The 15,405-nt window shown below is 43.6% G+C and overlaps 1 protein-coding gene across 1 annotated transcript; it reads right to left on the bottom strand.

The window, feature by feature from the left end:
• Positions 1 to 3,039: 3,039 nt before the first annotated feature.
• On the bottom strand, positions 3,040 to 9,925 carry spsb1 (splA/ryanodine receptor domain and SOCS box containing 1). Its single transcript, XM_084461716.1, has 3 exons — positions 9,824 to 9,925; positions 5,392 to 6,274; positions 3,040 to 3,653 (listed from the first exon to the last, which is right to left on the bottom strand). Exons 2-3 carry the CDS (start codon positions 6,083 to 6,085, stop codon positions 3,526 to 3,528), a joined length of 822 nt encoding a protein of 273 aa, XP_084317842.1. The 5' UTR covers positions 6,086 to 6,274; positions 9,824 to 9,925; the 3' UTR covers positions 3,040 to 3,525.
• Positions 9,926 to 15,405: the final 5,480 nt, after the last annotated feature.

Here is a 15,405-nt window from a genome sequence, read left to right as displayed (position 1 = left end):
GTCCGTGACGTCAACACATTTGGGGGGAAAACACGTGCCTCGTTTACGTTTATATTAAGCCGATCAAAATAAGAGGCATATTTGTGAGGGTGGCTTAATATTAAGCTTTTATATATAATGCATTCTAAAATATATAGGCCTATGTTATATACATTATTGAATGTTTTATGAATAGTTTTTACGGTCTGCGAGGAGAAGCTCTCAAGTAAGCATGTCCTTGTACATGACAGAATGTTAATCTGCATCTGCGAAAAAGTGGTCAGTGCCTGGTTATAGGAATTTACAGTTTCTTTCGTTTGCATGCACAGTAATGACTCATCTAATTGTCCTACACCTATTTTCACTATTGTTTATGTGGAATACAGTAAAGCCTATTTTATTAAACAGCCAGCAGTGACCTTTATTACGGAGTGAACTTGACACCATGGACATTCACTGAGGCATCTCGACAACTGAATGCACACATGATGTTTTGTGCCGACGACCAATGGGAGTTGGAGGTGTGTATCGGAAGCTGGAATGTGACTACGTGACTCGATCATATCTAGGGGCTTGACCTACAGACAGATAACCTGGATAGCGCTGTTGTTGTCAGGATGTCTGTACGATCACAATCTATTGCTTTTGTGTCAAAACATCCGATCACGGCAGGTTGATCTAGTTCATTACTGTTAGCTAATTATTCACATAATGTCCGGGTCGCTGCAATAGCCTACAGGTGTTGTTTTGAACCTGTTTCATAACAGACAGGAAGAGCTACCAGCACACCACCCAGAGGTGTAAAAGAGGAGGTGCAGATACTGAAGAGGACAGCGTTTTAGCTCAACCTGTAGGCCATATACAGTAGCAGAGCAGCAGCCTGGCTTGTCTGTAACTAACAGCCTACCTACAGTACACCTATATTTAGAAAATTACTGTGCTGACAGAATAGAGTTCCAGTAGTCAGGGTCACACCCCAGGGCTGGGGCCTATGTCAAAAGGGATCAATACCTGTACTAACGACTAAGGTTTGACCTCACTGATACAGGCTGGCCATTATAGAATCTTCCCAGAAACCATGTGGGGTTTTGTCCAAAAAAATGGAGCCATCTCAAACTAATTAGACAGTAATTGCACTACATCATGGACACAGACATAGCAATTCAAGAGGGTCTTTTTACACGGTGACATTGATTACATACACACGTGAGTGGCAAACACAGCACACACATGCTTAAAGTGTCGCTGGTGGAAATTGTTCACTGTATTTCTCCCATCCAAGACATCCTCCTCCAGGGGCAGCGGGCAGCCATCGTTCATGGCCCCCGGGGAAGTCCTCAGTCCAGGTCTTGCTCAGGGACCAGACTGAAGAGCATCTGTTCTTCTGCATGTTTTTCAAATTGGGTTCTTTGGGAGGAAACCTTTGCGAACACGAAGAGAACATGTTAACTCTGCACAGAAAGGCCTGGAGACCTTCTTGCTGTAAGGCAACAGTACTAGGTACTATGTCACTGTGCTGCATGTGAACGATTTTGAGGTTCAGTGTCTTCAGCACACTTAGGCACAATGTCGGAAGCTGGGATCAAACCAACCACCTTGCAATCCCCAGCCGGCCGCTCTACCTCCAGAGCTATGAGTATGATGCTAATAGACTGATGAAGGATAGTAAGTAATTTCCAGGTTGGGTACCTTTCAATTGATACCTAGGACTGGAATGAGGAACTGATCAGCACTGATAACATCCTGTAAGGACAAGCGATTACAGAATTCCCATGTAACTGTACTTGTTACACATGGCAAATAAACTTTCTATTCTATTCAGTCTCCCAAAGATTTCAGATAATCCAATTTCTGACACATTTGGTTTGAATACAATGTATTGGCCTCCATTACACGTAAAACTGGTTAAGTGTTAGAGGTTAAAATACAGTGAAAAGGTTTTGGCTTCCCCAACGGGATTGAGGAAAAATTTGTCCTTAAATTATCAAGTTAATAGCCAAACATTTTCGGTTGCCCTCATATCCACTTTCAAGAGAAAAGAGTCAAATTGACAAAACATAATTTGTAATAAACTTTACTAGGCAGTTACAAACAATCTACATCAAAGAATATACAAACAGTGAGCAGTTGCAAGCAAAGAGGAAAGGATAAGTGTGTGGTACAGGTTGTTGTCCATGCTCAGCACAATACATCTCCACATTTAAAAATACTAGCATGTAAATGTTTTCAATATAGGTTCCTGACAATATCTGGGCAATTTCACCTTCTCTGTCATACGTTGAAGCAGCAAGTGTGGATTGTCTTGTCCTGCATCACTGCACATTACAATGCCATCCCACAAAAACAAGAAATGGGTATCTAAAAAGGCACCATGCCACCAGACATTGTCTCCACACTTACATTTGATGACCCCTACCCCTCCCTTCCCCTAATAAATCCCCAAAATAGATCAATACTACTGTATATGGGCCGAGAGCAAGGAACAACAAGAATAATGAACATGATCATAGACATTTGTACAGCGATTGTATTGGTTGGGCAACAAGAAACAAATCTGCTGGTTGCATGCTACAAATGACCAGTGATGTAAAGTCACCTGGTAGTGACCTAGGGATGCCCAAACAGTTAAGAAACAGGCACTTCAAATATTGCAGAGAAAACCTGATAGTGCAGAGGGTGATCGTTATCCATAAGGGTCCCCCACTGTGTCCAGCAGAGTTGTACTGTACTACCATTTCACCCATGTTGGCAAGCTGAGGTCAGTTCCTATACACAGGCTACTCAACAACAGTGAGACCTTCACAAACACACAGCTACAGACCCATAGTGAAAGGGTCAAGCATCTCTTACCAGCAAATGTGTTGTGAGCAGTAGGGCCAACTTGGTAATCCTTTAAAATTTCATTTATTAAAAAAACAAAAACAAAACAAAGCTACAGCTGCAATGTCATTATGGAGAAACAGGAGGAAATGAACAGGTAAAAAGGAGAATGGCGTCACCCTGTGGTTGGAGACAAACTAGTTTATGACTACTCCCCATGTAAAATTAAATATTCCAACTTGTAGAACATTTAAGTTGCCACTATATATAATTTCCATTTTTATAAACACTTGAGGAGTGACTAATCAACATCAAGAGGTCTGTCTGGATGTCAACTGAGGTACCATCAAACTCAGTCACCAAAAACAATGTCTGGAGATGGAGCACCAAAATGGTCTCAGGTCAGTATCTGCATAGTGTTCAGCGTATCTATCGTCACAGACGTGTCCTAGTAATATGATTGAAGTATAAGCCATAAAAACAGGATTATTTAAAAACCTAAAGCGGCACCGATGATCTTGACGCTACAAACGTCCCACAGTGGTGCTCTCGTGCTATAGGTTAAAACAGCCCTTAGAGCTGGGAGGGGTTGGGGGGGGGGGTTCAGTTCCAGTGGCTGGTGTGTTGTCGTCAAACAGGTTTCCCCGTTGGAGGGGGGGAGGGGATCCCAGAGAGAGTGGAGAGACAGGGAGGGTGGGGCGTGCGGTGTGGTGAGTCGTGTAGAGGTCATTGGTAGAGCAGGTAGTTCTTGAGGGAAGCTGGCAGGGGCAGGCCGTGGATCTCACCCAGACGCTCCCTCCCCAGAGCTACTCTCACAGAGCGCCTGCACAGGTCCATCAGAGGGAGGGGCTCGGCTGTGGGGGGAGGATAAGACAGGCCAAGTTAGTTAGATCATATATCTAAAATGTATGCATCATAACATTAGAACAAAATTTTATTCTTAATTCTCATCAAACAAAATGACTTTCAGCAATGCATAGATTTTTCAGTGTTTTATACTGATTAACAAGTATTTGCACCACAACTGTTAGTAAGTTATGACTGTCAATTGAGCTCAGACATGATATTTGACTTTCTCTATTAAATATTTTCAGAAATTGTAATGTAATCAATTAATGGTATTGTATAATTTTGCATAGAAAATTAAGCATACAATGGAACTGTCATTACCAGTTAACCAACAGTTAGTTACCAGTAACCACAAGAGGGCGCTCTCTGCCTATAGTGAAGAACAAGCATTAATGGAGCTTTCATGTCTTAGGAAAGTAAGGTATTTCCTTGCCAGACAGATAAATACTGTTCATAGTCGTTTGGCTGTTTTGGCCATGTTGAAAATAATTTGTCATGATTAGAAGATGGGCTGGACTCGGGAGATTGTGTGACGCGCGCTGTTTTGCGGTAGCCTATGAATCGAATACATATTTTGAATATCGATTATGCATTATTCCCAGAAGTCGACGACTAGTTATTCGGATGGATTTATTTCTAAACTGAGGTAACAGTGATATCAATCCCAGACAAGAAACGGACAGTAATCTTTCATCCAATTAGCTATATACACACAGAGATCTACTTTTCAAAATTTACTGAAGTGCCACAAGCGACTTCAGCAAAGAAAATATTAGAGCAGCGAGCTACTGGAACCCATAAGTTTCTGCATGCACTGGGTGGAATTCAAACCCATTTCTCCAGCAGGACAAAGAGCGTTTTAATCAGCTACGCCAATGAAAAGCTAGCTCATAATTGACGCGTGGTATTTATACTGGGGGCGGGGTATAGATATCGGGGGAGTGAGTTTAACCAACAACTCCCTACCTACTCGAGACTCACAAGGACTCTGTTTCACTCGGTTACACTACCATAACCTTTTATACTGTTTTTTAAATGAGGAACTAACCTACACTTGGGATATGTTGAGAAGAGCAGAGAAACTGAATGGAATCCATCCTGGTACATAATTATACCATAGATCCTTGCCAACAGATCCTCATCATCCCATGATAGACAATGAGCAAAGACTACTTGCCGCACTTCCCCTAGTAGGACAACATGTTTTGATGAACTTTCTTTCTCATTGAAAGCACATGACCCTTGAGCCAAGGAGTCACGGGGGAAAGCCCGAAGGGAGTCCTTTTACATTTGTGATGAAAACAAAAACATTTTTTGTGCTCCGACCAATTCACCCTTCAGACTAAAAGACATTTCACATCCGGTTGGATAAAATGTGATCAACCTAACCATTTCAGTATGAATGCCCTGTAATCTCTGGGCCATAGGTCAAAATGATGTCATGGCATCCTTATCTGGCGTGTCATGGCTGGTTTGCATAATAGTTGAGTAAGTGGCCTGGCTTACTGTAGTTTTCTGCTGAACCTACAGTACTCTGTGGTTTTCATGGGACTAACCCTTGGTCGTTACACCCATGTTCATTACATCAATAAACACAGAAATTGGGTCTATGACCAAGTTATAAAATGTGTGCTGCAGACACTGTTACTCAGGTTCCCCTAGAGGGAGAGGAATTAAGGATTAGAACCAGAGTGCAGTGTGCGAACCGTACTGCAACGGCACTCAAGAGTGGCTGGTACTTACGATCGAGTCCATTCATGTACCGGATTCGGATTTCACAGTGTCCCCACACTGCGCTCACCACAGGATACAGCTTCCGGCCCTTGAGTCCTCTGAAAGCGACCCCTAGATACTGTCCGTCCACTATGTAACTAAGAGTCCCCTCGTCCATGTCCAAGACTACTAGGAACGAGTCGGGTACTATGAAGGTCTCGTCCGGCTCCAGGAAGGCCGGGTAGGTTTTCCCCGGCTGGTTCTTGCCATCGTGGTATAGTTTATTCCTCCCCAGGTCCCAGCCCCAGGACTCGTGATTGTTCCCTACCAGGGCCGTGTAGCCCACCGAGTGCAGCGGAGCGTCGCCCGTCGCCACGCCCACCACGGCGTGCGTGCCCCGCTGGCGCATGGCCCAGCTGATCTCCCAGACGTGCAGTCCCCGGGTGTAGCCCACCCTGGCCCGGATGGCGTCCGTGCTCTGGGCCACAGGGTGGCGGTGGAAAACCAGCTTGTTGTCGTCCTTGACGAAGATGTTGAGGGAGCGGTCGTCGTTGTTCCACGAGTGCTGCACCTGGACCTCCTGGCCAGCAGGGGGCATGTCCAGCAGCAGGTCCAGGCGGGACGGCTTGGTGTGATCTAGGGCCTGCAGCTCCAGCTTCAGTGGCCGAAACGCCGGGTCCCGCATGTCAATGGTCTTTATGCCACCTGGGACTTTCTGCCCCATGCTCCGGGCAGTTATACCAGCACCCTCCTCCCCCCCTCCTCAAAACAAAGAAAAAAGGGGGGAGCAAATCAGCTTGCGCCCCCTTCCTCCACCTCCACAGCCCGCTCGTCCAATCAGGGGGCCGACTTTGGTCCCCGTGTCACTAGTTGCTGGGAAACGAGGGTCAGGCCAGGTGTTGGTAAAGCCCACCTGAAGAGATTAGAGACAAGATGAAAGCATACGAGAGATACACGTTAATCATTACACTGACTCACTTTAGTGGACCCTCCTGCCAGCATTGGGATATGCCAAGACAGGAAATATAATCAGTGGCACCACGTAGGTAATACACTCAGTTTAGTAGGTCAATGGCCATAAAATCTTTACTGTTCTGTTCTCATTAGAGGGCATGGTAACGTACATTGAGGCCTGCGTGTGGCTGTTACACAAGTTACAGTGTGTTTGTTTTTCTTAACTTCTACAGTGGCTTTAACCTGCCATTTTATTGCTGATCAATCAATCAATCAATCAAAGCTTTATTTGTATAGCGCATTTCATACCCAGAGGCAACACAACGCGCTTTACAGAGAACAAGGGAGGTGGGCATACGTCCCACCCCTACATATTCCAGAGGGAAGCAAAAAAATAGTATCACCCGGGGGCCAGATAAGTGAGCTGTAAAAAATTCTTCCCTGACACCTCTCAACAAGGCGATCGAGCAAGCTCCTGGAGTATGTTTGTCTATTGGCTAAGAACATTTATAAAGCAATAAATAACATTAAATTACATTTTCAGAGTAAGAGAGGCTAATAACATCAATGGCCCATGTCTGGTATTCAAAGCAGGCCTTAAAACACTTAGAGGTCAGGGACTATGTCCACGTGATTCCAGGGCCATGAAAGATTAAAGCTTTATGAAAATGATGTGTGCTGTAGTAATGCATTACAATCATTAATCATTACAAAAATGATTAATAGTGGTACTGTACCTTGCTGCTGTCAGGTACCCATGAAAGGTTTCCAAATAGGCTAAACTGCTAACAGTGCATCGACTATCTGCAACTTCAAATTAACTCGATTAGATGGCCTTCCTGCATTACTTTAATCCAGCTTGTAGGGTATGAAACGGAAGAGAAAAACAAGTTCTTGGAAATTAAGATGTCGCTGAGAAATTGCCAACATAATTCCTTAACAATAATGCCTTTTTACACAACTGGCAGAGCACTGCGGGTAAACGACCTAATATGTTGTTTCACAGTAGTGGGGGGAAAGCCTGTGTGAACAGATATACTGTAACACAGAATAGCAGTAAGCTACAGGCCAGAGTCTGAACAGGCACACTGGGCCCAACGGTTTCAATCCTCATGTGCAGTGAAGAGCTGTACACCTCACAGTATTCTAAAACTAAAAGAGAATATGCCCACAACTCCCCAAAATAGGAAATAAGAAGACCAAAGAGCTCCAAGCCATTTCCTATTACATGGTTGTCTAGTCAGAGGATAACAGGAAAAGCAATAATAAAACGTCTGGCTTAAAAATATAAAACATGCTGTAGTGTTGTTTTCGGGGGAAACACTGGTGGCAAAGACTGGACCGCAATTCTCCGTCAGCGGACAGGGCTGGAAACCTCAAGAGACTTGGCACAGAATCTCTCATGAGAACTTGATGAACTGTACTTTACAGCTGTGACTATAGTGACGTGGTACAGTGCATTTAATATCGCAACCCCTCTGCTGCAATGAGCCATCAAGCTCTGTGTTTTGATCATTGAGTCAGCCACATTCCTTAAAACACCATTGTTATGCAATACTTGGCCATCATAGTAAAGAAGTTTTAAAACATATTTGCCGATGGTATAATGCTCCTCGCCTAAAATCATGTTCCAAATCCTTAATCGATAGGTAGGCCTATTGCAGAGCCATGACTCAGGAGTGATGTTGTGGTTGTGTTTAAATTGAGGCATTATCAACAACAAAAAATCACAAATCTTGTATTTTTTATGCAGGAGCAATATGGGATCTGTCCGTAGCTTCTGTGTTTCTGTCCCTATTGCTGGGAAGGCCCGTGGGCTGCTGGGAAGGCCACTCTAATTGAATTGTAGACAAGAGTTCATTGAGAAGTGTTTGGCTCTTCTTCTAATGCAAGTAAACAACCATTTAAATGGGTCATGTCTCCTCAGTGATGGCAAAACAGGAGGGGAGAAAAAGCAGGCAGCGGGTGGTCAGCCTCTGAATGTAAACAATCTCCTTTTCAATGCCTGTCCAGCCTTCAGGGAGAGTGAAACATGTTAATTTGCACACTATTTGTGCTGAAGTTTAACCGTTCCCCTTCCACAACAGCGCTTACACAACCATAACATTCACACCAAATGTAATTTCCAGGCAGAAATATACAGTCATACATGGCGCCTTCTCCCTCCCTGGAAGCAACCATCTAATCATGACTTCAAAAGGAATGGTGCCATTTTGGGGGTGGGTCTCTTCTATATTTGTAAAGGTGGCGAGTGCCTTGTGTTGTGTTGTGTTTGGGCTCGAGTCCTCTAGCTGGCTAGGGGTTGGTGGGCCCCTAGGTAGTGAACTGATTGATATGCGGCAGAGGACCTGCAGGATTTGCTGTGCCAAAGCAAGGCTTGTGTCTTTTGTGGAAGACTAATTTAGACCCAGTGCTAACTGGGCCTACCTGAACTTCAGCCCCAGCCTGTTCTATGACCTGCAGAGTTTACCAACTGTCTTCTCAAGTTCCTTGCCAATTGTATCAAAAGAAAGCCTAGCTCATGTTGAATCACTGATGAGTGATGTAGAATCCCCAGTATCATGGGTGGAGGGAGTCATCGACCTGTATGAGTAACAGATTACAGTCTACAAGCAAATCCTTCAATTTGGACCGTTAATATGCGGTTGCATCACATTATTTCATAGTCTACACTTCCTGTAAGGTGTGAATCAGAAGTCATGCTTGTGAATGATTTGAAAGGATATGTTGTTCTCTAGACTTGATCTGATGTATAGTTTCCATCAGCCCATGCTTCACTGAAAATTTAATTCATTTAGAAGGATACCAATGAATTGTCAATGCAATGACATTGCGGAGTATGGCCTATGATGATCTTTGGGGGTATCCCTACTCTGATGTTCACAAATTAGTACATTTTCTCCCTTCATCAAAATTACCCAGTAAAGACAGATTGCATCTTCCCACCTGCATTTAATTGGATCAATCAGACAACATTCAATCAGCACTTATTAGTAACATTGGTGACATCTTTAGAATAATACTCTAAATATCTACAAGTCGTTAAATGGAGTTTGCTGGTAACAACAATTTACCTTGTGGCTATCGTGTAACCTGGACTAGATTGGCCATGCTGTGTCCATATGCTAACATTCGACCAGCACGCGCCAGCAGAAGTAACAATGTATCTGGTAATGTAGCGAGATGACTGTTACATGTTACACATACAGGAAGTAGCTACATAACATTTGAGCTACACAGCCTCAGGTACGGCAACAAAGACACGGTACTAGGCAGTCTGTTAATATAATATTTGGAAAATCGCAAACTATATTGTCAACGTTGCTGCTTGACACAAGACTAACTTTAGGCTATCAAGTTTGTTCTCAAAAGAGTTAACATTCCTTCAATACTCGCTATAGGTCTACTTAGGTAGAATTATTTGCATTGGAAAACATTTTGGCAAAGCTGAAACAAACGCTCACACAAATGGCACCGAACATAACATAAATGCGAACATAAAACTCACCTTGGCTACTTCTTCATAAGAGCAATAAAATAACAGATAGGCTTGGTGTATGGAAGACTTTCGGGTCCCCGAGCTACTCCATGGCTGTTAGTTTTATCCCTGTACCTCTTTCCATTTTGCGTTGGACATGAATTAGGTAAAATGATGGCTGCTCTAACATCTCTCCAGTCACGTGGTAAATAGCTCCCAGCTGCTGTCCTAGATAAGGACCTCCCCACTGAGCGTCATGACCCTACAAATCCCTTTCATTTGTAGACGACCGTATAGGAGTTCCTACATGACTGTCTTTCATTGTAGACTATAAATGGAGTGCACTCTTTTTTGTTATCATTATGCGTGAATATAAACATTAATTTGCAGACAACGTAGATTCCAGCTGTCATTCTGTTATAATCTGCTGTGTATAATTGCTTTTTCAACTGGACAGAGGGCTACTGTGAAACATTACACAAGTCTTTTATGTGTCAACCCCCCCCCCCCCCCCCCCTCCCCCCCCCAAACACACACACACACACACAAACGAATTATTTCACCCAAAAGGAAATCACGGGTTGTGGATGGATATAATAAGATTTCACGGGATCTTATGTTGAAATGGTGTGTTGAATACAGCAGCCTACTATGTAAAATGGGTGTCAAGACTGAGAAAAATGCATAGAGGCAGAACACTCCAAAAACACACATATAACATATGTTACAATTATAAACTATGTGTGTGTGTGTGCATGTGTGTGTGTGTGTGCATGTGTGTGTGTGTGCGTGTGTGTGTGCGTGTGTGTGTGTGTGTGTGTGTGTGTGTGAGAGAGAGAGAGAGAGAGTGTGTGTGTGTGTGTGTGTGTGTGCGTGTGTGTGTGTGTGTGTGTGTGTGAGAGAGAGAGAGAGAGAGAGAGAGAGTGTGTGTGTGTGTGTGTGTGTGTGTGTGTCTGGAAAGTAACAAGAGGTGAACTGTCCCCTACCACAGGGTCTCTAGTCCTTAAATGGCCGTCATATAGTCACAAACTCTGCTCACTCACAAGTGAATGGAATTGTTCAAGATAACTTTTAATCTGATATGGAAGTCCTATGTGGCTGGTCTGATGTCACAAATCAGATGACACATTCCTACACTTGACGTGCTCTTCTTGCTGTGAAACACATTCTGAAGAGTAAAACACTAAGTCCCTCATACAGTGCAGTACCATCTGCCCACTATCCAGGACCTGTATGATTCCAGGACCAGAAAGCGAGCAGGGAAGATCATTGATATCCCCTCTCACCGATGATTTCAGTCCATCAAAGCCGGATTAGGACATTTCAACAGTTTCTTCCTCACGACAGTAGGGCTCATAAACAAGTGAACTACTGTACATTCACTGAATGTGCACTTTACTCTGTGTGCAATATTGGACATCTGTACATTTTCTGCTTGCACCATATTTATTTTAATACCATTTTCAGCCTTTTAGTTAATGTAGCATACATATAGCCTCAAATATAATCTATATATTATGTATAACCATGTATAGCCTCATAATGTATTTTGTTTGCATTGTATTTTGTATTTGCACTGTTCTTTGCTTTTGTATTGTATTTGCACTGTCATGTCTTTGCATTGTCCTGTCCTGCACCATGTCCTATGTCGTCTGCAACAGCGTATGCCTTAACCCTAGTCAAATTCCTAGTATGAGAACCATATACATGGCCAATAAAATGGATCTTGAATCTTGAATCTAATAGATTCAAGATTTCTTTATTTGTCACATGTCATGTACAGTCATAGTTTTATTTTTATAATGTAATTTAACATGTTTAACTTCTTGTTTTATTGTGTTTCTTTTTATGAATGCAAGTCCTCTGGGCACCATCCTCAGAGTCAAATTCTTTGTATGTGAAAATGTACTTTGCAAATAAACCAAATTCTGATTTTTGATTCAGATTAAGTAGTAGGTTATAGTAACAACTGTGGAGTAGGATCTAGTGCCATCTAGTGGCTGCATCTCAGACATTCCTCAAACTGGAAACCTATTACTGATTGAAACCACATTTACCACATTTCATTTTGAATTTATATCAGACACACTCTCATTCAGACTAAGCCAGAGTTCTTTACAGACACGAGACAGATAATGAGAGGTGATAGAGTAGACCAGCACTTTAAATAAAGCAAAACCCTCACATTTCCATTCTAATTGTAGGTTGTAAGCGCTCTGCTCACCTCTGTTGCAGCATGCACAGAAACCTCTTTCTTTAGCTATGGTGAATGAATTGGGATTCAAGGTCTCTCACTTGATGGTTCAGATAACACCCTTTTGATAATTCTGACAGGGGCCATATCTGGGCATCCAAAATGACCTTATTTGTCACATCTGAAGGTAATAAAGCTCACTTTACATCACTGGAGGAGAACATAGTTGTCTGACTTGAATTACCCTCTGCTCAGCTGTCTCCCGAGTGAAAACACAATTTTCCTGTGCGCCCAGGGTGCAATGTGCTGAGGAGGGTGATATCTCCAGCCGGACCATGGCGAAGCACACAGTGGGGGGTGGGGTGGGACAGACATGCTTACTGCCTCGCCTTTTGAAAAACCATTATTTCAGCAGGATCTATAGTATGTCTCACTCCACTGTCCAGTTCAGAGTGCTCTGCCTCCATTGAGGAGCATCTGTGGCTGGCGGCATCACCTACTGTATGGAGATAAGTCAACACAAAAACCAAGGTGAATGATAGCATGCTGCGTCAGACACCAAGCTGCAGGTGTGACTTATTATTACTAGATGCAGTTTCGTGGTGAAACCAGAGGGTGGATGCTGTTGGGTGCTGCAGGGAAACACTAGTCAACAGCAACACTAGTCACCTATCAGATAAATCTCCAACTGTCTTCTCAAAACAAGGTTTCCCAGTGTAAAAACTGAGATATCGCAATGATAAATGTCTGACTCATATCCACGGTTCCTGAAGTAGGTTATATTTTCACTCAAAATATTTTTGACCGTCTGTGAATCCTCGCACACCTCTTTCCCACACCACCTGTCTCTTTCTTCCTGAAGCTAGGTATGGATGTTTAACACACTCACCCACACTACATGTATGTACTCAAGCAAAGAGTGCTTTTTTCTTTTATGACCAAATACCTGTGCTTCTAACAGAGAGTTGTGTGCCAAGGTTATGCGTGCGTACCTGTGTGCAGTTCAAGGGACATCTGCATGAGGGCACATGCGTCAGCAAGCATGTTGTTTGTATGTGTGTGTGTGTGTGTGTGTGTGTGTGTGTGTGTGTGTGTGTGTGTATGTGTGTGTCCAGGCGTGCACAATTACACATGCATGGTGTCTGTTCGATACCTTACCTAAGGTCCGAACACTGCAGAATGGGACAGGATGGGGTGACTGGTGCAGTACAAGCACCCCCCCTGCTACGATCACTGCTCATTTGTCAAGTTGCCTGCAGACTTGAGTGGTGCATTGCTGCTAAAAACAGAGCAACAATCCACTCTGGAGCTGCACATCTCCAGAGGGGGTCCCAGCTGGCTGATGCAGTCTCCTCGGCTGATCCAGAGATCCGATCAAAACCACCATCTGGACGTCTGAGGGTACGAGACTGAAAACAGATCTGATTCACACTGGCAGGACGAAATGGATGCCCGATGTGTTATTGACAACAACAAAAAAACTTGCTGAAAGAATCCAAATGGCCTTGATAGACCGAATGTACATCCTTGTACAACAGTGCATTTTTCTTAATGTTTTTGGGCTAGGAGCCATCTAGTCTGCATTATCTCAATATTGCATTGACTTAGTAGAATGTCCTAAAGAGAGCAAAAGAGGATAGCTGGAAGCACAGCTGTAACATTTGCATGTCCACCACACACACACACACACACACACACACACACACACACGTGCGTGCCCAGGACAAATACCAACCGTTTCACCACTAATAGCATTTGCTACCATATTACTTTATTGCATAGGACACAAACTATTCAGACTCTCTCCCTTCATGTGAGCAGCACTGACATCTTCTCCATCGTCGGCCACCCGGAGAAGCCCAACGAGGTCACGGCGGCTACGGTGGCCCGGCCAGCAGACAGGCAGTCCTATGGCGCTCACCGTCCGGACCAGGGCTACGGACAGCGCCGTCAGGTGTCCTACCCGCCGGTACTCCGGTAAGGTGCAGGCCATCCTCAGCTCGCACGGCTCATCTGACAGCATCCAGGACACGGGCGGTCCCCCGTCACCTGTCACACAGTAGTTAGGAAGGTGGCGGATACAGGCCCTAGCATGGTTCACACTCTCCCTCGTCCCTCCGTAGGGCAGGTGTCTGTCCATTAGCTCCACATGGGACACGTCCAGGATTGAGATCTCTAGTGGGGGCGGCTTCCTGGTCATGGGATAGAAAGGGGATCATAATCAGAATGCAAAATGGTTCATGTAACGTGGTAGAGAATATTTACCAGTTTATTCTGGGCTTTTATGTACGGCAGATCAAAGCACCCAAGGACAACAGGAATTTAATTTGAAGCATCATAGCTCAGTAACTCGCCCCTGGTGTGCTATGCTTTGTGGGTTGTGGTGAATGTAGGTGTTGTAATCATTATGTTCAGTGATATCCAGTCCATTGTGGGAAGCAACTTTTTTTTGATAAGACCACAGTGTGAGGTCGGTATACCTTGCAAAGACAAGAATTACACATTGATATTGATAATGATCTGAAGCACTGTGTCATTATTAACCATTAACTAACCATGGCATTACTAACAAAAATGTATATTGTGTCCCACAATGACGAGGTAAGCATTACTTTGACACTTCACCTACTTAGAGGAATACACTTCCTTGGAATGTCAGCCCACCCTTACAGTTTGCTACTCTGTCATCCAGTAGCATTGCTGTCAAGGTGTCAGGGCTCATGGTGAAGAATGTGCATATGTCAGGCAGCTGAATTCAGTTGAAAGGAGAGATAGATAGATAGATAGATAGATAGATAGATAGATAGATAGATAGATAGATAGATAGATAGATAGATAGATAGATAGATAGATAGATAGATAGATAGATAGTAACAGTAACAGTAACAGTAACAGTAACAGTAACAGTATACAACAGTAGCACGGATCTTGAATAATATATATATATGTGTGTATATGTGTGTGTGTGTGTGTGTGTGTGTGTGTGTATGTGTGTGTGTGTGTGCATGTATCTGTGTGTGTGTGTGTGCGTGTGTGTGTGTGTGTGTGTGTGTGTGTGTGTGTATCTGTGTGTGTGTGACAAACAACAGAATCCAGTGCCAGGTCTGGGAGGCAATAAATCATCTTTGTATATATCCACCATACCTGTTTTGGACGGTAACAAATTACAGTGCTGAATGTAGGCCAAGAGTCTTCGCATAATCCCAGATGACAGGGATTGTTGTGGACCATATGAAGCACTCCTCCGAGAATCTGAGAGGCATGCACAGACAAGACCCACGTCAAGGACAGCGAGCCTTAAAGGTCACAGACCCAAAGAATAACAAAAGTCAACAATTAATCATTCGGAAATAAATAGTATGCGATCATTGAAAAAAACAGTGAGAGTTGTATTGCAGTGATTGATTGAGGGAGTTCT

This window comes from Borostomias antarcticus, assembly GCF_949987555.1.
Source record: "Borostomias antarcticus genome assembly, chromosome: 3".
Lineage (NCBI taxonomy): Eukaryota > Metazoa > Chordata > Actinopteri > Stomiiformes > Stomiidae > Borostomias > Borostomias antarcticus.
Note: the sequence above shows the minus strand (reverse complement) of the source record. Positions and strands in the feature narration are given on the sequence as shown.

Bases quoted from the DNA above. Each gene is read 5' to 3' on its own strand.
- spsb1 (XM_084461716.1), bottom strand. From the start codon at position 6,085: ATGGGGCAGAAAGTCCCAGGTGGCATAAAGACCATTGACATGCGGGAC. The intron at 3,654-5,391 runs GTAAGTACCAGC...CTCCCCCCACAG, and splicing joins GTACATGAATGGACTCGATC to CCGAGCCCCTCCCTCTGATG.